Here is a 22,243-nt window from a genome sequence, read left to right on the forward strand (position 1 = left end):
GGGGGGGAGGAAGGTATGGAGGGCAACCATGGATGCCAGGGAAAAAGGGGGGGGAAGGTGGGACATAGCAGAGGGTGGGGGATGGGGAATCAGGGATGGCAAGACAAAGGGCAAGGTATGCAGGACGTAAGAATTGGAAAATTATTTGCTGAGAACATGTATGTGGATGTACTTGATTGAGCCAATGCACAGTGTATTTTGGATGGAAAATTCATTTGTGTGTTGTGATGGTGTAAAGTGAATTAATAAATAAAAAAAATAATAAAAAAAGATAGCAGTGAACAATAGAAAGGCAGGACGTTAGTGAGAAACAGATATGGCTTATTAACTGTTGATGATGACATGTATAGTATTCTCAACTGGATTGGTCTGAGAAGGATTTCATGATGGGCAAAGTATTTTTACAAGCAAAATGAGCAATAGCAACTGACTGTTTTAAAAAGTAATTAGAATAATAAAAATAATGATTGGGGAAAACATAGAAAAGATATTGAATGTTGAGGTGGGGAGATTAATGTCTCTGTACTGACGGACATGCATGGCATTCCCTTTTGAAAAAACAATGTAATACACTGTAAAGTTATATGTAATCCAATGTAATATAAAGAAGATTATGATGATGATAAAAAAAAAGATGGCAGATTTGTCACTTTCTTTTTTCTCTTTCAAATTTTTTGAAAATGATGAGTGACTATGCACACAGGGGGGAGAGAATGAGAAAGAGAGAGACAGAGTACACAAGCACCTTGAACAGGGTCTCATGATGCCATAACTCTTTTTCCAGTCCTCTAGCTCTTCAGGATCTTGAGTCCTCACACATTTCAGGCCAACTCAGCAATCTGCACTGCAATCCAATATGCTATGGACAGTGCCGCCTAGGCTGGGCCCAATTTGACATTTTGGAATCACTTATTTACTGGGCACATACTATGCACCACAGACTATGTTACGCTAACAATGGTAGTGTAAATGTGAGACTGCTTCTACACTCAAATTAAAAGTTAATTTCCATGAGGCATCTAGAACAATATCTGACACTAGTAAATGGTATATGTCAAAGAAATAAAAATAAATAATGTATTGTCCAGTAAGAACAAATTATTATAATAGAGGTCAGTATAGGATGTTTTAGAAACACAGAGGACAGAAGGAATGTTCAGAAAAGATTTGGGTTTTCAAGGATAAGAAGAATCTGACTGAAGACTAGGAGACCAGCTTGGAGCCTGCAGTGATCATCTGTCTCTTTTGGCTGTTCAACATCATTTGAACATGCCCTCTACAATTTACGCATCCTCATGTTGTCAATCTCCCTTATAACTAGAGTACAGGCATGTGACTTAATCTTCACCAATGAAATGCGTTTATAGGAAGTACAGATTCAGAAGTGAACTATGTGAGGAGGCAGGCCATTAAGAAGATACCCATTTTGCGGGCATGAGTGACACCAGAGGAGACATGGTTAGGGAACTGATGGCAGCAGCCACATCTTTCATTAAAGCAGTTTAACAGAGTAGTTCTGGGGTGGCAACAGCTCCTTAGTCAAACTATATTTCAGTTATGTGGTTCTAGAAGTTATTCCTGTAACGTTATCTTGAGCCTGTTTCTATAACCCTCCTGATTCAAGAGCAACCTAATATCCTTTAATATATTCTGTTTAGGCTCAGTTACAGTGGTAAAAAGCAAGAGGGCACCACTCACTGCATGGAGGCTGAGGTTACATGGGAGGCCAGGCACTTGCCTATAGTACTGTCTCACTGGAATGCTAGAGCAGAAAGACCATGAGAAGATACTGTAAAAAACAACTCTCTCTATCCTGCAGTGTCTCTCTCTCTCTCATAAACTCTCTCTTTTTCTCTCTCTACTGTCCTGAGTGAAATTCCTTATGTTCTATAACTTGGGCTATTGAAACCATTCAAGTGACTAATAATAGAGTGTAAGTAAGGAAGGATAAAAGTCAGATTGGACAGAAGAAAATTATTCATAAGCCATGTAAATATTCTTTGAATGCAGAATTCTCTCCTTCAGGATGAAAGTACCTAGTAGTTTCAACTAATGTTCATGTGACATAACTTAGTGTCCATGTCCATCTCTCTCTCAAATACATCATGGTTTAATAAATACAATGAAAGAAAAGACTTTCACCACCTTCATCTTAAAATTCTATACCTCTATTAGTTCACCCTCTGGCTTTATGATCTTACTGGCCAAACATATCATTATGCTAACTTGTGCTGCTTGTTTTCATCAAAATTTCCAAGTTCTGCTTACATATGCTAGTCTCTGTCTCTGCTGCCTGAAACATTCTCGTTAAATTGCAGTCTTCTGTAAATGTGGTTATCATGAATCTGCATCTCCCAAGCAGAATCAACTCTGAGGAAGGCTCTGTGATGTGGTGGTTAAGGCAGCCAGATCCTTTAGGATATGCTCTGTTCAAGTCCCAGACTCAGTTACTTGAGAAGCATGTCAGACACATGTATGCATGCCCCAAATCCTGAAAGGAGGTAGAGATAGAGGAAAAGGGACTGTAGTGTGACCATGCCCTGTGGGGGTTGCTTTCTTCCCTTTCTCACTCTCTGTCTCTCCAGTTCTCTCTGGAAAGCTCTTTGTGTCCTGTAGTGCACACACATACAGACACACAATAGTATAAACTCTGGAACATCAATAAGACTGAGGGTCTTTCTGTATTAGCCAGGCTTAAGAATATAGTGGTGCCACCCTTGGTATTCTCCAGGTAGAGTTTACCCTCCTTCCAGAAACATATCCACATCACTATATAACTCCATTTAACTTTTAATGGCACACACTGGTAAGATTATACCATCAGAGTAGAATTACTTTGTAGGCAGGTGGGCAGGACAATAAGGGGAATTTAAGATCATACGCTTCAGAGAACTGTTGTCAAGATGGACTCTGATCATGTATATCAAGCCTAGTATATACTAACTAGCCTTCAAAGAATGTTAGCTGTTACTGTAATCACTTTCAGAATCTCATTTTTTTTAACCACTTTTCATCTTACCCTTTATGTTTTAATAATACTAGGTTGTTCACAAAAAAAATGTTATGTACTTCCATTACTTTGCCCATGCACTGTCCTCTCTGTCTGAAATAGCGTTATCTTCACCACTCTCTCCTCTGTTCACCACCACTCTGTCAAATCCATGTCTGCCTATTATATGTTTCAAGACTGCTCAACCACTAATTTTTCAGGAAAATTTTCCACAAGCCACCTCATTTGGAAAGGACTAACTTCATATTGCTCTTCCACATTAATTCCTACATCATAGCAGCTATACTGAAACTATGTGATAAATCTATCTCCTCTAAACTATAAGCTAAAAGAGAGCAGGAACTTATTTATCTTTGTACTCCCAGCAAAGAGAACAGTTCCCAGAAGGCAGTAAGCATTTAATAAACATTTGTTGAACTAATATTATATTTATGAACTTTAAATATTTTATTTTGCTTTTATTTTGCTTTATTCGCCAACATTTTTTATGCCTATAAATGTGCTGCACAGGTTGGCCGGGACTATGTACCACTCATATAAATAGAAAAAACTGTAATGACTTTTTCTTTTAGAAATAATAAACATACTACTAATTAGGCAGCTAATACTTCCAAATCATTAACTCCAACTTTATAATATAATAATAAAACTATTAAACAGAAACATTCACAATTCTATATTCTCTAAACAATGTAATTAGGTATAAAACTACTTCCAAACACACTGAATTCTTATGGGACTCAAAACACAAAAGCAAGCTTTTAGTATGTTTAACATTTGTTCGATGTCTCTACAATACATTAAAGGAATATGGTACTGGGTCGTCGGAAAAGGCATGACGTATTTTTCTATGCTTTTATATGCAAAACCATGTCATAACTATTTTCAACAATCCAATAGTTTGCACTTTTTTAAAGTGTTATTTTAAGTCTAAATAACTGACCACTTATAATATTTTTAAAGACACATTTGCAAACACAAAACAACTCTTTTTCTCCTTGCACAAATACCATAATATAAGTTTCCCATTATAGAAAAATCCCTTTACTTCTCAGCAAGCATTGTATGCGTTAAGTTATTACCAAGGAGCCATGTAAGAATAAAGTCAAGGGTTGGTTCTAAGGCCTGCTGGATAAGGCAGCTAAATCTCACATGGCTGACCTCATGGTTTCATCCCTGGCCCCAGCAACTTGAGAAATACACTGGGCACATGTGGGTACATGCCAAAAATCCAAACAGGATTGAGAAATGCAAGAAAAGGGATTATGGCATGACCACACCACATTGAGGGGTACTTTCTCCCTTTCCTTCTCTTTCGTAAGCACACACACACTCTGGCGAATTTAAAAAAGAAAAATCAGTCATAATGATAAAGTCAAAAGATGAATCAGCTGCCTATTCATTCATTTGTATTCTCAGCCACTCATTTATTCTCGTTTTCTTCTCTCTTTTTTCCTCTCCCCTCCCCTTCCCATCATAAATCTTTTTTTTTTTTTTTTTTTAGGGGTTTTTTTTATTTGGGGCGTGCAATTGCTATAGGATGCGTGCGCTCGCCAGACAGAGACAGAGAGACAGAAAGCGAGAAATTACCCCCCAGGTGGGGTGGCCACGCTGCAATCCCTTCTCCTCCATGCTCCTCTCGGGATCTTGGGCACGCACGCACACATGCCCGGTGTGAGTTTAAGACAGGGGTTCCAGGACTCAAACCGCAGTTGACTACGTGGGAGTCCAGCGACATAGCCATTACGCTAACTGCTGCCCCCCCATCATAAATCATTAACCAGATGACAATATAATTTTTTGACTTTCCTTTTATCTTCTAACATCATTTCCTGTGTTGCTATCACTTCCACTACTTTTTAATAATGTTTTTTAAGAGGCAAATATCATCTCTTTGTGTTTTCACATTTCTTCCTTCCTTATAAGATAGAAGTAATACTTGTTCTTTGTTTCCATAAATTTGCTATAAATTTCTGTATATTGTTTCTGTTTCTGAGATGTGTCTTGAATAAAATTTAACTCTGATTTTTCACTTGATGTTTTTAAATCCTAAAGTGTGACTTTATCACCCTTCTTCCTTCTGCTTCTTAATAGTATATCTTCAAGTATACTCTAATTCTAGTTTTGGAGAACCTATACCACTAAGAATGTTCCAGTGATACCCTCGTACTTACAAATATATCCTAGCATAAACAATAAATATAGTTATGCTTGATTATTTTAAGGTTATATAAAAGTTTTACATTTCTTTTAGTTTATTCTTTTCTAAAAGTATGTTCTACAATATAATTATTCTGTTACCTATGGATGAAAAAATATTTGCTTAAATTTCAATGGAAGTATCAGGGACAGGTCAGTCTGAGGCACAGTGGTTAAGGCAGCTGGATCCCACATGGTTGAACTTGCAGCTTGAGTCCTGGAGTCCTGGACCAGATGACTTGAGAAACATGCCAGGTACATGTGCATGTGTGACCAAAAGTCTAAAAGAGGGAGAAATGGAGAAGGGATTGCATTGTGACCATGCTCCATGAGGAGGTGCTTTCTCATTTTCCTTCTCTCTTTTTATCCCTTCTCCTACAGTATTCTCCTAGGTGTTTGGGCATGTATGCACATGCGCCTGGTATGACTCTCAAGCTGCCAGGTCCAAGACTTGAACCACGGTTAGCCATGTAGGAGTCCAGAACCTTAAGCACCATGCCACCCACTGTCCCTTGCAAAAATGCTTTTTGAAAAGTACCAGGGATTGGGAATCAGCAGTTAGCGTAATGTCTATGTCACTAGACTCCCACGTAGTCGACTGCGGTTCGCGTCCCGGACCCAGTGGCTTAAAACTCATGCCAGGCGCATGAGCGTGCATGCCCCAGATCCCGAGAAGGAGAATGGAGGAGAAGGGATTGCGGCGTGACCATCCTCTCTGGGGGGTGAGTTCTCGCTTTCTGTCTCTATGTCTCTCTCTGTCTGTCTGGCGAGCGCACGTGCCCTATAGCGAAAACCTCTCCAAAAAAAAAAAAATGTACCAGGGATTTTCTACATAATTAAATAATTGGCTAATTCTACCTAGCACTAATTAACCACCTAATGTTTTCAAAAGATTCTGTTAGCTTTTGCTATAAAGACTTTACAGAAGGTCAGATAGAAAATAAAGTTAAAAGAAAGATTTACCTGATGCCATCATTTCTAAAAATAGTTTACAGCTACAAACAGAAAGAAAAAAGCATGATATCAAGTTAACATTACTGAATATTATATCATAGAAATTCTTCATCTATTTCTGCTTTCTACTTCTGTTTTTAAGACCCAATTGGAAAGATCCAGCTTTGAATATATACATATACCCCTTTACCTTCAGGAGGGTAAATTCAGAATATTTATTTTGCTATTAGAAAACAGAAATATTATTTTTTCTTTCTCATAATTGTTTTTAAGTTTATTTCTTGAGAAAGAATCTGAGACCCTCAACAGAGTCTCAAATCATAATCCTCCCCAATACCCTGCAGCCAGCCAGGATCTCATGTGGCATGCCTGGCATGCTCTGGCAAACCTCAGGGAATGAACCCAGGGCCTTCTCATATGACTCTAGTCAGTAGCACTCTTAATGCTTGCACCACAGAGACCAGGCCTCCTATAATCCTTAATCTCAAACTCAATCTTCAACCAGTGGCGGCCAGAGTCCAGAGGTTACATGAAGGAGTCACTGAGTTTTCGGAAATGGTTGGTATTCTTTCAAAAAAGAAAATACAATTTACTAATATTTAACATGAGAATAAGCACTGGAGCCCTCACTGGATCCATAGTCCTAAAGGTACATGCATGAAGTATCTTAGGTGAAGGGTGTGGTATTCACACTGCATATTTGTTCACTTTCATTGCGCTGCAACAAACTGTAGTTTATGTGTACCTGGACTGGAGGGAATACAGATTATTTTATCTACTTTTAACTAAATCAATCCTCACAAAATGGAAAAGTGAATCTAAAGGAGTTCTGCAGACAAGAGATAGAGGATAATAGGATAATGCCAATAATGCAAGCACAAGGGAACAAGAAAATGCTAGATTGTTATATCTCCTACTCACAAGTCTGTCTTTTATCTGTCATCATTCAATAAAAATAACAAAAACCTGGCCCAGCCTGTGGGGCATACTCTGTAACCAAACTCCCATGCTAGAAGTCACATGATCAACTGTTGCCTTGAATCCCAGCCTAGTCAACCTAAACATACAAGGTACACGTGTGTGCCCAAGATCCCAACAAGCTGAAGGGCTGGGGAAAATGTATGGCCCTGTAAACAGAGGGTGACTAAATAGGATGCTTCTCTTCCTCTCTTACTTCCCAAGAGGATGGAAAAATGGAGAAATGGAGAGGGATTACACCATGACCACACCCCATTGGGAGATACTTTCTCCTTCTCCCTCCTCCATCTATTTCTCTATCTGGCAAGTACATGTGCTCTCTCTCTCTAAAAAAAAAAAAACCTAACTAAGGCTAGGGCCAACAGGTGGCATAGTGGTTAAGGTGCTGGATCCCACATGGCCAGCTTCTCAGTTTGAGTCCAGGACCTGGTGGCTTGAAAATTATGCTGGGTGCATGTGCATGGGTGCCCAAAATCCCAAGAGAAGAATGGAGGAAAAGGATTGAAGCATGCCCATCCTCTTAGGAGGTGCTTTCTTACTTTCCCTCTCTCTCTCTCTCTCTCTCTCTCTCTCTCTCTCTCTGGTGCGCACACACATCTAAATGAAAAAAAAAAACCTAACGCTAATAAGGTGACCCCACAAGGTAACCATTTGAAATATGGATACATATCAATTATCAATAATGACCTTCAGTGTATGTGCATATTGTATCTTTAAAATAATTTTTCACAATAGCATAAAGCCACCACAAATTAGCAATCTCCAAATATTCAGAGTGAAGAGAGCTTCTTCAATTTTCTCAGCAATAATTTCTGATACTTTGTAAACATAATCACAAATGTTTGGAAGTCTCTCTTGAATTTTCTTTTTCTTTTAAAGAGAGGGTCTTGCGATCTTATGATCTCCTGTTTCAGCCTCCAAGCTGGGACCACAGGCAAATGCACATCCACATGTGGCTCTTTTTTAGACTGGATCTCAGTATGTTGCCCAGACCACCCTTGAGCTAATAATCCTCCTGCCTTAGCCTCCCCAGGTCACTGGGATTACAAACACACACCACTTTAGGTGGGACCAGGAATTCAACTGGATCTCACATGTGGTCTCAGCTTCTGGAACACAACATCTTAGCAGTACATGCCACTGCAGCTGGGTATGAATTTTCTTTCTTTAATAGCAAAAGATAAGTGGTCCGACGGCATTGGGGAAATACTTGGTAAAAGCATGAGAATTAATATGTGAAACAACACGTTATAAACTAAAATATATCCCTTTGTCAGTAAATACTGTCAAAAGACACACAGAAATCATTGTTGAACACTTGCTAAGCAAGAATTTAAAAAACTAGTGTAGGAGATGTACTATATAGTTGGGCAAAAATATAGCTTTTTAAAAACATCTCAGCTTACAGTATTTGCTAGATTGTGGCAATATTAACATGTATATATATACTGCTTTTCTTTGTGTTACTATAGAATAATCTAACAGAGAATATATAAGACCAAAATTAATTATTTCTTTAATATAAAGATGTTTTAGGGAAAAATTGTAAGTGGGAGGAATTCCTGAGTAAGGGTACCCTATATGCAAAACGCATGCTTTTGCAGCAAGCTGAAACTGAAGTGCAGAGTGCAAGAATGTACCTTTTAAAAAACTGAAAAGATATTTCTAGGCAAGAGATTTCAAATACAATGTTTGCAATCTTCAAAATGAGAGGAAGTTACCATGAAAAATTTTATAACTTACTTTATACCTTATAACTAGAGACATCACTAGTTATCTCAAGAAAAAGTATTGTTAAATGGTTGCAATGTAACATGACTTAGGCATTTTTTGTTCACAAAAAGGATAAGCAACTCCTTAGTATTATGACAATTAGTGAAAAAGTAACTCCTTTTCAAACCAACTTCCTTAGAAAAGACACATATTGGCAGCCCAACTTCCAGGTCAGTCTCCTTGACCCTTACTTCACTTACTCCTCTTTCTTTCTGGTATTAGATGTACTGTCTGGTGTGACCAGCAGTTAGCATAATGGCTATGGACTCCCATGTAGTATATCGTGGTTCAAGTCCTGGACGCGGCAGCTTAAACTCACGCCGGGCACGTGTGCGTGCGTGCCCAAGATCCCGAGAGGAGAATGGAGGAGAAGGGACTGCGGTGTGGCCATCCCCCCTGGGGGGTGATTTCTCGCTTTCTATCTCTCTGTCTCTCTCTGTCTGTCTGGTGAGCGCACACGCCCTGTAGCGAAAACCTCTCCAAAAAAAAAAAAATGTACTGTCTGGTGAGGGCATAAACAGACAAAAATTGAGGAGGGTCTACACATTACAGACATCAAGGAAAAATTGAAAAAGTGCAGCTCCTTGATGACCTCGGTCAAAGACTTATTTATAAAAGCTCATTTTGAACCCATTTATTAAAAAAAATAAATAAAACAAAAAACACAGGCCTGGCAGTGGTGACACAGGCAGTAGGGGTGCTGCTACACAATGCCTGGAGGCCATATAAGAGGGCTCCTGGTTAACATCCTGGGTCTCCTGAACAAGTCAGGCACACGTGGGTGGCTGCAGGCCTTGGGGGAGGATTTCCATGTACAGATCCTGTTGGGGGTTGCCTGTCTGTCCCTCTCTCAGGAAATAAATAAACTTTAAATATATATACAAATACATAATATATTATAGATAAATAAATGAAACACTCCAGATGAGTTGCATGAACAACTGACCTGTCATCAAGAAAGATGGAAATTTACTAGTTATGGCTCAGCCGGGAAGCTTTGTTTGGTGCGTTTCATGGATTAGACTGATAAAAGCTAATACTATCATTTAATAAGTGTTGTTAACAATGTTCTTGTCCCATTTGAACCTACCTATGTTTATCAGATTTATGTTTCAGCTATGACAGACATTAAAACAAATATCTAAATAAAATTAATTTGTCATTTAACCTTCTAATTACTGCCTGTTTTTGAGTAAGACATACAAAATGACACATTGACACTGCTTTCATTAAAAATTATTAATCATGGGAACCAGCAGTTAGTGTAATGGCTATGTCGCTGGACTCCCACGTAGTTGACCGTGGTTCACGTCCCGGACCCGGTGGCTTAGAACTCATGCTGGGTGCGTGTGCATGTGTGCCCAAGATCCCGAGAGGAGAATGGAGGAGAAGGGATTGCGGCGTGACCATCCCCCCTGGGAGGTGATTTCTCGCTTTCTGTCTCTATGTCTCTCTCTGTCTGTCTGGCAAGTGCACACGCCCTATAGTGAAAAACCTCTCCAAAAAAAAACAAAAATTTTTAATCATAACAATGAAGATTTTTTTAGGATTCATAAAACAAACACATTTTAAGTCATTGAAAAATCTTATTCATTTCATATTTTCTCATTATTTACTATGTTTGTATTTTCAATGCCCATAGTATTAGTATATACATATATGTGTATAAGTTTTAAGTAAAATATATTGACGTTATTTGCTCAAATATATTTAAGGAGATTCTTCAGAAAGGTTATGGAAAATGCATATTATGAAAAAACTATGTATGGATCTCAAAAAATTTTATACTAAAATAAACTCATACTTTAATTCCATTTTTCCATAATTTTTTTGAAGTAGCCTGGGGTATGCACATAAGAGAGACTTTTTTTTTTTTAACTGATGAAGTAGGAAATCAAAAAATGTAGAAACAACTGCACTAGTTCAGAGGCTGACAAACATTTTCTATAAATGGCCAGACAGTAAAATGTTTTAGCTTTTGCAGCTCACACATTCTTTGTCTCAACTACTCAACTCTGCTGTAACAGCCTTGGACAATACATAAGCCAATGGGCACGGCTGCATTCAATAAAACTTTATTTGTGTACATCAAAATTCATATAATTTTGATGTGCCCTAAAATACTTTCTTTTCCTATTAACCATTAAATTTTTAAAAATATTTTATTTAACTTTATGTATGTATGTATGTATGTATTTATTTATTTTAACCAAAGAGGGACAGAGCAAGTGAGCAAGAGAGAGAGAGAGAGAGAAAGTAAGAAGCAAGCTGCCAGATCCAGGACTCAAACCACGACTGGCCATGTGGGAGTCCGGCACCTTTAACCATCATGCGACCAGCTAGTCTCTTAACCATTAAAGATTATAAAAACCTTTCTCGGCCTGAAGGCCATACAAAATAAAACCCTTTTTTAAGGGATAGTATCTTCGTCTCCTGTAAAAGTTCCCTGAACCTAACACGGTATTACTGCATTCAGTAGAGAAGTTTCCGGTAAAAGTTCCCTGCACCTAACATGGTATTATGGCATTCAGTAGAGAAATTTCAAGTAAAATTCACCATGACAAGGAAATTTGTCTTTGCTTTCTCTGTTTTTAAATAATTCTGCCTTTTTTCAAACTTTGAGATTTTAATGTCACAGCAATAAAGACTGATACTACGAATGTGACAATGGGTTTTGGAGGGTACTAGGTTCTCTGTTTCCTTCCTGAGCCACTGCATAGGGTTAAGTGCATATTCAAAGCTGTCATTTGTTTATGTGTCTCCCTAACTAAACTCTGAGCTCTCTGATACTAAAGGGAGGTTATGCAGTCACATCTGTACCTCCAGCATGAATACACACTACCTGGCACATCACATATATCAATAAATGGTTGTGGAAATGCAATAGCAAAAATAAATATGAGTAAAATCTTTCAAAAGAGAAGAAATATTTTTGAAAACATTTCTATGGACAAACTAAGAATGGAGGTAGTAAATTATGAAGTTTACTGGCTACAATCAGAGTAAATTTGACAACCTAGTTCTTTCAATTCCTTTTCCTGGAACTCCTACCCTACTAAACACTTAGTTGTAAACCTTTGGTGAGAATTATATTTGGTAAGGATATTAAAAATTGGCTTGGCTGTGGTTACCTTTATCACCTCTTTACTGGATATGCTTTTTTTTTTTTTTAATTTAGATTACTTTTTGCCATAGGGTGCATGTTCTCGCCATAGAGGGAAGAAAAGTAAGAAATCACACCTGGGGGATGGCCACACTGCCATCCCTTTTCTTCCATTCTCCTTTCAGAATTTTGGAAATGCACGCACATGCACCTAAGTGTGTTTTTCAGGCCACAAGGTCCAGGATTCAAACCACAGAGTTGACCATATGGGATCTGGCTACCTTAACCACCATGTCACTGGCTGATCGCCTGGGTACATCATGTTCTTTCTTTATAAGCTTTTGTAGGGATTTATATTTTTTTTTAAAAAAGCATGATATAGAAAGGAAGCTAACATTATCTCTGTCTAATGGTATGCAGGACACATATCGGAAATGAAAATGTAACCAATGGAAATTATGCTGTCTAGACCCTTTCTGAGAATCTAATAATTTCTGACAACTATTGCCATGGCTTATTATAGACTTTAAGACCTCGTTTATCCTTAATTTATTTTATGGTAACTTAACCATTAATTAAAATTACTTAGCTTAGAGCACTAAAAGGTTCTCATCCAAGCTAACCAACTTCTAAAAGATTGGTGTTGGGTGAGAAAGAAACCCATAATGGCAGTCAAGGGAGAATAAGTGTACTTGGGTTAAAATGCAACACCTGGTGTCCAAAGGCAAATATTCTCTGTAAATTGATGAGAGAGAAAAGCAAGAGAAAAAAAATTAAAAGCTTTCAAATTATTTATGAGAGTTCTAGCAGATGGAATATGGGATAGATAATTTAGTATTTATTGCATATAACTATATTATCATTAAATTATGCCCAAAATGCAAAGTATATTAATATAAATTGCTGAATAGAAAAGTGTAAAACATTATATTTGCATGTGTAATCACATATTAAACATTACCTTTAATAAATGAGGTTGAAATTAAATGTGCCTAGAAATTAATCATAAATCATCACTAGCCTCATCTTTTGCATATGACAAACTATTTAATTACCTATATTAGAACAAAGTCCTTATTGACATATCTTTATAAATCCAATGTCACCAGTTTAATTTAGACTTCTATTTAATAGATTCTTATGCTAGCTAATAGAAATCAAATTCCAAGTTGAATTCTCAACAAGTTTCCATGTATTTGTATTTTTAAGCCTAAAATGGAAAGTTCTTCCTCCTTGTCCCCCAAAACATATTAAAATTGTATTAATTAAGTTTGGATAAAAACAAGTTATCACTATTAAGCATTTGAAAGTCACTAAGCTGTATCCCCAATGTATAAAAATCTTTATTCTCTATAAGCTCAAAGGCTATGAAAACTTAAAATGCTAAATAATTATTCAACTGTAGCATTACTAATTTCCTTGTATTTAAAGTGGAACAAAGGAGAAATTTCATCGAATCCTAATTATAGACAATACAAAATCCTTCTGAATGACATAAGAAAGGTTACACATAGGAACCTCATTCAAATTTCAATTTATAGTTAAACAAGTGAGTAATATGACTATAGTTCAATCATCCTGCATATGTGCTTGCTGGAGAGACAGAGACAGAAAGCAAGAAATCAACCTCCAATGGGGATGGCCATGCCAAAATCCCTTCTCTGTTCTCCTCTCAGGATTTTGGGCACACGTGGACACACACCAGATGTGAATTTCAAGCTGCTGGGTCCAAGATTTGAACCATGGTCAGTCATATGGGAGTGCAGTGATATAACATTAAACCATCTGCTGGCCCCCAATCATCCTTATTAATAATAATAATAATAATGTGAAAGCAGTATTATTTTGGTCTTACTACCTTTACCTGCTTGTGGAAGATTTGAATACATGACTCTAGGCAGGAGAGGAAAACAGGAAATTTAAAGAGCAAATATAATTTATTTCATGTAGTAATTATAACAAAAATATAAAAATAAGGACTATTTTCTTCTTGAAATGAAAGAACCACTTCTCAAATTACAATAGTCAGTGACTATACTCTAAGTACAAAATTCAGTTTTATAAACTATGAAAAACACACTGTTAATAAAAGAGCTTGTGCTCTATAAAACCATGATCTACATATTGCCAATTTAGAGCTTTAAATATGTCAACAATAGCTATTGACACCATTACTCAGAAAGTCTGCCAATAATTGCTTTTTGAATACCCACAATATGAAAAGTGATGTATCAATGCACAAGATAGATTTCAGAGGCAATGGAACAGTAATAATCTACTAATATACTACCACTCAGATCTTTCAGTTAACTCAACTCATTTCAGAATTTTCCTTAGCTGTAAGATGCAAATAGTTTTAGGAGCTGGATGGCACAAGATAGATTTCAGAGGCAATGGAACAGTAATAATCTACTAATATACTACCACTCAGATCTTTCAGTTAACTCAACTCATTTCAGAATTTTCCTTAGCTGTAAGATGCAAATAGTTTTAGGAGCTGGATGGTGGCATGCTGGATGACATAAAACTCATGCAGGGTGCCTGTATGCCCAAAATTCCAAGAGGAGAATGGAGGAGAAGGGATCATGACATGGCTATCATCCTGGGGGCAGAGGTAATTTCTCACTTTCTGTCTCTCTGGCGAGCTCACGCACCCTATAGAAAAAAACCTCTAAAAAAAAAGAGTTTCACGTTAATATTTAGGTTTTTACTTTTAATCATATCATATTTTTTCTGATACTCTACTGCTAAAATATTATCCTGTTATATAAAAATTAAATATATTCATTTATATACATTTTTTTTTTAATTGTCAAAGGGCATGCATACTTGCCAAAGAGACAGGTAAAGCAGGAGAAAAAGCATACACCAACGAGACATGGTCACGCTGCAATCCTTTTCCCTTCATTTCTCTATCTCATCAGGACTTGGGGCATGTATGTACAGGCACCCATCATGTTTTTCAAGGCTCTGGAGCCTAGATTTAAAACATAGTTAGCCATGTGGGATCTGGCTCCCTATGCCTTCTACTTAACTGCTGCTCTACTGGCTTTGCCCAGTGAGATTTTTTTTTTTTTAACTGACTGATAAACCTCTATATACTGGGCCAGCAGGCGGTGTGGTGGTTAAGGCACTGGAACCCACGGCCTACACTACAGTTCGAGTTCCAGTCCCACAGCCTGAAAAATAAATGTTAGGTGCGTGTGTGTGCATGCCCAAATCCCAAAGGGAGAATAGAGGAGAAGGGATTGCAATGTGACCATCTCCCCTGGCAGGTGATTTCTTTGTCTCTCATCAGCGAATGTGTGCATCCCATGACAAAAATCTAAAAAAAAAAAATGAAAAAAACACAACTGTACATATTTGCTGTATACATGTTTTCAACTATACATACACTGAGGAATGACTTAAGTCTAGCTTATTAACATATGCATTATCTCACATAGTTATTTATGTGGTGAGAATATGTTACCTCCACTCTCTTGGCATTTTTGAAAAATACAGTTTAAGTACTCCTTATCTGAAATGATCGGGCCCAGAAGTATCTCAGATTTGGGATTTTTTCAGGTTTTGAAATATTTGTATATATATGAGATATCTTAGGGATGGGACTCCAAGACTAAATATGACCTTAATTTGTTTTATATATACCTTATACACATAGGCTGAAGGTACTTTTAAATAATATTTTTGTACTGCAGCACTTTGACTGTGACATGTCATAAGATCGGGGATAGAATTTCTCACTTACAGTATCATGTCAGTACTCAAAAAGCTTTAGATTTTAGAACTTCAAATTTTAGATTTTTTAATTAAGGATGCTTAACCTATACAATATATGAGGGGTCTTCAAAAGCTTCCTAGAAGATGTATACTATGAAAAAGCTATTCATGGATTTCAAAACCTTTTTGAACCAAAATAAATTCATATTTCAATTCTATGTTTTCATAGACTATTTTTTCCATTATTTTTTATTGCCAGAAGATAATGAACCCCCTCTCCCCCAAATGGGACATGATCATGCCTCAATCCGTTTTACTCCATTTGTACTTCCCATCTGGATTTCAGGCATGTAGGCAAACACACCCAGCATGTTTTTTCAAGCCACAAGTGCTGGGACTCAAACCTCAGTCAGCCATGTGGGATCTAATCCCCAATGCTTAACAGTTATGCCACCTGTAAGGCTGGCCCTCATGAACTTTTTTAAGAACCTCATATTAGTTACTATAATCACCATGCTGTGCAATAGATGTTTGGACTTATTCACCTGACCAACATTTCCCCACCCTCCCTTCACAACCACCTCAGCCCAATAACCATTATTATACTTCTATAAGAAAAAATTTGTTGGGTTCCATATATGAGTGATATCACGCAGTATTTGTCTTTCAATACCTGGCTTATTTTACCTAATGCAGACTAAAATCGTGAGATATCATCTCACATCAAGTAAGTTATTATCAAAAAGGTAACAGGTATTGGTAAAGATATGGAGAAATGGGAACACTTGTACACTCTTGGTGGGAATGTAAATTGGTATAACCATGGAGTCAAGCAGGTGGTGTGGTGATTAAGGTGCTGGTCTCCCACATGGCCAACCATGGCTTGAGCCCTGGACTGGTAGCTGAAAACTCATGCCAGTATGTGTGTGTGTACGCCTAAAATCCTGAGGCAAATAGAGGGAAAGGGACTGCAGCACGGCCATCCTCCCAGGGGGTAATTTCTCACTTTCCCTCCTTATGTCTCTCTCTGGCGAGTACAAGCACCCTACAGCAAACCCTCTCCCCCCCAAAAAATTGGTACTGCCATTTATTAAAACAGTAGGAAGGTTCCTTAAGGAATTAAAAACAGAACTACCATATGACCTAGCAATTTCATTTCATGCGTGAATATACAAGTTCATAATGACTATGTAGGTGACATAATAACAGAAATGAGATCCAACAAATAATGATATAACACGATATGAGAGTACCTGAAAAATATCTTTTCTTAATATCCTATTCCAAAATTCCCATGGAAGGAATAATGCCTATTAGAGAAATGTGGCACCAAGTTGTATGTTCCTCTAAATCACATTTATGAATACAACAATAAAATCTTTTTAAAAACATCGCACAAATAAAGAAGAAATGGTCATTTTCTGTTGAAACATTAGAATTAATATTCAAACCACAAAACAGACATGTTATAAAGTTTGAAAACACTGTAAATGTTGCACACAAATTGAAAAAAAATGCGAACTATCAGGAGTCATTTTCACTTAGGGCTATAATTACATAAAAGGCAAGTGTGCAACTGAAGCAGAGTGAGTGTGGTGGTGGTGGGGGCTGTAATAGAGGAAAGTATCAAAGAGTTAAGGTGGGAGGAGGCAAACCATGTGGGGCCTTATAGGCTATTTTATGTATATTATCTTTTTTATATTGAGTGAAATGGGAAGTCATTCTAGCGATGTGAGGAGCCAGGTGACATTTTAAAGGCTCATGTTTTAAATGGTAATTGTTCCATGTTGGGCAGCCACAGTGGTGGTGCTAAGTGGTGCAACAGTCTGCAATGCTGAGACCACGTGAGGTCATGGGTTCACGACCAAAGGTCCCCCTGTACACAACAGGTATAGGTACACATCCCTATGTTCCTGACTAGCTGGGAGTGGACCACAGCATGAAGTCTGAGATAATCCTTGAGACTCCCACATTTAGAGGTTGAGGACAGAAAATGAGATCAGCAAAGAAGACTGAAAAGGACTGATCTGAGAGGTAAGGAGTAGGAGGTCAATCAGATGAATGTTGAGGAGGGGGGAAAAAGTGTTTCAAACTAGAGAGGAAAATCAACTGCATCAAATGCTGCTGGTAGGTCCATTAAGATGAGAACTAAGAACTGACCATGGGCTTAGGAGCAGGAAAAATCTTTAGTGACACTGCTAAGAGCAGTTTTGATAGAAAGACAGGAGGGTAGCCTGGTAGAAGTGAGTTTAGGAGAGAAGTGAGAGATGAGTTGGAAACTGCATACATAAACAAAATTATTGTGAGGTGCTTCTCTTCAAAGGACACTAAATAACAGAGATAGGGTTGATAAAAGGTATTGTAAGATGGAAAAGCATGTTTGTATACTTCTGAGAATGGTAGAAGAGGAAGGAGAAAATTAATGGAGTAATATCTGTGAGTAAGTGAAATGAAATGGAATCTTATATATACATGGAAGGTTAGAGACATAAAAAATTCATCCACGTAAATAGGTAGCAAGACAGACTATGTCAGTATAGTAACTAAAAGTTAGGTAGACACAGTAGGGAACTTCTCTTCTAATTGCTTCAATTTACTCAGTAAATTACGCAGCAAGGCCATCAGCAGAGACTAAAGATGGGCAAGAGTTCAGAGATTTGAACACCAAAGTAAAGATATGAAATACCATCTAGGAACATAGTTGAGGAAATGGAGTAGACACATAAGAAATGATTGTCCAAAAACATGAGGGCCCACTTGGGGCTTTTGAAAAGTGATCTACTTCAGAATCATTCATAGCCTAATACTGGATTAGAATAGACAAGAACTAAAAGATGGGAGGAAGACCACTTAGGAGGCTATTTTAGTAGCCTAGCCAAGAAACAAGTAGAGAGGACCAGCAGATGGCGTAAGGGTTACATCGCTGGACTCCCATGTAACCATCCACGGTTTGAGTCCCAGATCCAATGACTTAAAACTCATGAGAGGTGCATGTACATGCATGCCCAAGATCCTGAGAGGACACTGGAGGAGAAGGAATTGTGGTGCAGCCATCCCCCCTGGGGGGTGATTTTTTGCTTTCTGTCTCTCTGTCCCTCTCTGTTTCTCTAGCAATGGCATGCATCTATAGCAAAAATCTCTCTCTTTAAAAAAAAAAATCATACTGGGCACATGTGTGCATGCCCAAGATCCTGAGAAGAAAATGTAGGAGAAGGGACTGTGGCACAGCTATCCTTCTTGGGGAGGGGGGAGTGATTTCTTGCTTTCTGTCTCTCTGTCTTTCTCTGGTGAGTGCACATACCCTATAGCAAAAATCTCTCAAAAAAAGAGAGAGAGAGAGAGATACCCAGAGAGGAAAATCACCTAAACTAAGGCAAGGGCAACTGGAAAAAAACTGAGAACACAGATGTAACAGTTACCACAAAAGCAGAATCAATAGGATTTGGGAAGCAATTGGAAGTGATTGAGAAAATAAATGGAGTGAAAGATGGTCTGGTGGTATATTGGGCCTAAGAGAACTGAAGTAAGGGAATACCAGAGAATCATAACAATATTGCAAATAGCAGTAACCGACTTGATCAGCAGAATAGAGCTATAAATATAATTTCTGAGTGAAGAGAAAAAAGAGACACTTAAAGATTACAAATGTTGAGCCAGTTTGTAGCATGGCGCTTAAGGTGGCTAGATCCCACACGGTTGACTACACAGTTTGAATGGCAGACCTGGGTACTTCAGAAATGCCAAGCACTTGTGCTTGCATGCCCCATATCCCCAAACAAGGAAGAAATGGAAAAGAATCGATTGCAGTGTGGCCATCCCCCATGGAGGAGGGGGGTATACTCACGTGTGACGGATCAATCTCTCTGGCTGGTGGGTGTACACACTCTGGCAACATTTTTTTAAAAAAAACAATGTTTTTCTTTGGGTTGTTGGTCACTGTTTGGGGTAATTAAATTGTTAATAGACTAGGACAATGAGGTGGTAAACTGAGTAGCATCTAGGCGATCAGGAAATATTCATAACTGCAGAAACAACAGGGCTTACTTGATACAGAAAAGGAATGCTATAAACTTTTATAAAATTGTTTATAGAGAAAACTTACATTCCAAGCACTATTCTGGCTATATGATGTCCTTTATCCTAAAAGTCCTCTTTTACCTTTGTTACAATTAAGTAAAGTAAAGCTTAGAGGACAGCCGCAGTGGTAACAGCAGTGGTGCAGTGATCCACAATGCTGAAGCCATATGGTGAGCCAAAGGAACCCCAGATTCATATGCCAAGGTCTTTTTGTACACACTGGGCATGCTGGCTGCGAGTGGACTGTGAGGTAAAGACTCTTTTTGGGGTGCTTGTCTGTCTCTCTCTTTCTCATGGAGGAAATAAATAAATAAACTTCAAAAGAAGAGAAAAGAAAGTTTAGAATGCTTATATAACTTCCATAAGGTGATGCAGTCTATGGCAGAGCCACGAGTCAAACTCAAGTATAAATGACCCCAAAGTATAAGTTCTTAACCACTATACAGTACATACTCTGTAAAATTTAGGGCCTTGGAAAGATAGCATAGGTTGTTTAGCTTCCAAAGAGAATTTGAGAGTTAAAGATTATAGAGGTAGAATCATTCCAAAGAATGACACAAGCCAAAGTGTATTCATACGTATAATTAAATAAACATATGGATTCGGAGTTCAAAAAATTAAGGAACTACTAAGAGTAAAAATTTGCTCAAGGGGTTATCAATATAACAGCTGAAATGACCAAAATAAGTAGCAACGGAAATGGACAAAGGGATGGCCAGGTGCTATCATCACCAAAAAAGGTCAGCAGATAACAGACTTCACAAGAGAAAATGATGTTTAAAGACAGTTCAAAGACGACAGCATGGAAGGAGCAACAGGAAAAAAGGTGTACCACAGGACTAGAAGGAAGCGTTGAAGAGGATGAAAATGTCAGGACTTGTTTCAGAGGAAAGGCCAAATGCCCATTGTGGCTCAACAGAAGGAAAAGTTTAAAGATAAATGACATGTGTTCATATTCATTCGGCAACTTCCAACAAACATTATAAAGGTCTACTAACTCTTCTAGGCAGAAGAAATAGTGGGGACAGGGAGAGTTGTGGTGACAAGATGATCCATAGTAGGCAGAGTAGAAGGACCTAGAGTTCATTGATTCTTAACGTTTTATTTTGGTTAAGGGGACCATTGAAATTCCTGTGCACCCTAACTACAGAAAAAAATAGACATCCACAGAAAATTAACAGTGACAGTGAGATAGGTCTTTAAATGAATGAATCATAAATCAAGATCTCCAGTTCTTCTCTGGTTAAGCTAATGAATGTAATATGACCCAATGCCTCTTTTGTCCTCTCTCCTCCCATAAACTGCTGGATACTCAAAATACTATATTCACTATCCAATGTAAGAATACTTTAGAACACAAGCTATAAAACATAAGAAAGGCATTTAAAAATACAGGTTGAGGTCCAGGTGGTGGCACGGTGGTAACACAACTGTACCCACAAGGGAAAGGTTCTGGGTTTGGGTCCCAGGACCTTCCTGAGTATGCCAGGAACACACATGTATGTGCCTATGACAGAGACCAGCTAAGGTGTGTGTGGCAGGGGAGATTGCAGCATGGAAACCCTGTTGAGGGAACCTGTCTCTCTGTTTCTCTGTGTTTCTGTCTCTCTACCTTAAGGAATAAATTAATTAATTAAACCTTAAAAAAAATAAAGAAACTATAGGTTGTATGATGGTTGCAAACAGAACAAATCTGGATGAATTAATTTCTTTGTTCCCATTGCTGTTTCTTACCTTCTGTCCTCCCAACTCTATCTCATATACCCAACAAGAAACCTTGTGCTGTTTTCAGCAAAGCGGACTTAGGCCTGTTTTGCTTTATAGAAAAAGACATACAAATTAGTTAATTAAAAAATTGGTTGACTGTACCAGAGACTATTAAATAGTAGAGAACCAAGATAATAAGACTATCTCTGTTTTTGGAGCTCACAGTGGAAGAGAGAGATAGGTAAGGACATTTTAGGTAAAAATAACAGAAAAAAAGATACCTTTGTAAATAATTGTGTTGTACCAAGTTTCAGGACTCTCCTTTATGTGATAATAAACACAGTCCATACAAACACTTTTGTATGCTGTGGTGATGTCCAGTGAAAGTACGTAACATAAATTAATTAATAAAAAATAAAATAAATTTAATAAATTCAAAAAAACACCAACTTCAAACCCAATGCTACACTGGGCACACACATTCTAAAATTACATCATCTAACTTACCATCATTTTTTCAAAGAGATCCAGTACTTCCTTTTCTGACAAATTCAAAGATCGTTCATCATATAATGGTTGAGCTGCTGGAAACTCACTCATTGCGACTTGAGAATCAATAGGATGTTGAATAAGAGGTTTTTCTTTTTTGACAGTAGATTTTCTAAAACTTGTAATTCGGTCACGCTGCAAACAGAAAAATAAATAAATAAATAAATAAA

The 22,243-nt window shown here is 37.7% G+C and overlaps 1 protein-coding gene across 1 annotated transcript in view; it reads right to left on the minus strand.

The window, feature by feature from the left end:
- Positions 1-22,243, minus strand: part of DIAPH2 (diaphanous related formin 2) — a gene marked incomplete at its 5' end in the record, with an annotated part of 1,076,033 nt that overhangs the window by 969,171 nt on the left and 84,619 nt on the right. Inside the window, 1 exon segment of the mRNA XM_014583678.2 lies at positions 22,032-22,208. Within this exon segment, the coding sequence (XP_014439164.1) occupies positions 22,032-22,208 (177 nt within the window).

Source organism: Tupaia chinensis, unplaced genomic scaffold, assembly GCF_000334495.1.
Source record: "Tupaia chinensis unplaced genomic scaffold, TupChi_1.0 Scaffold144482_1, whole genome shotgun sequence".
Lineage (NCBI taxonomy): Eukaryota > Metazoa > Chordata > Mammalia > Scandentia > Tupaiidae > Tupaia > Tupaia belangeri.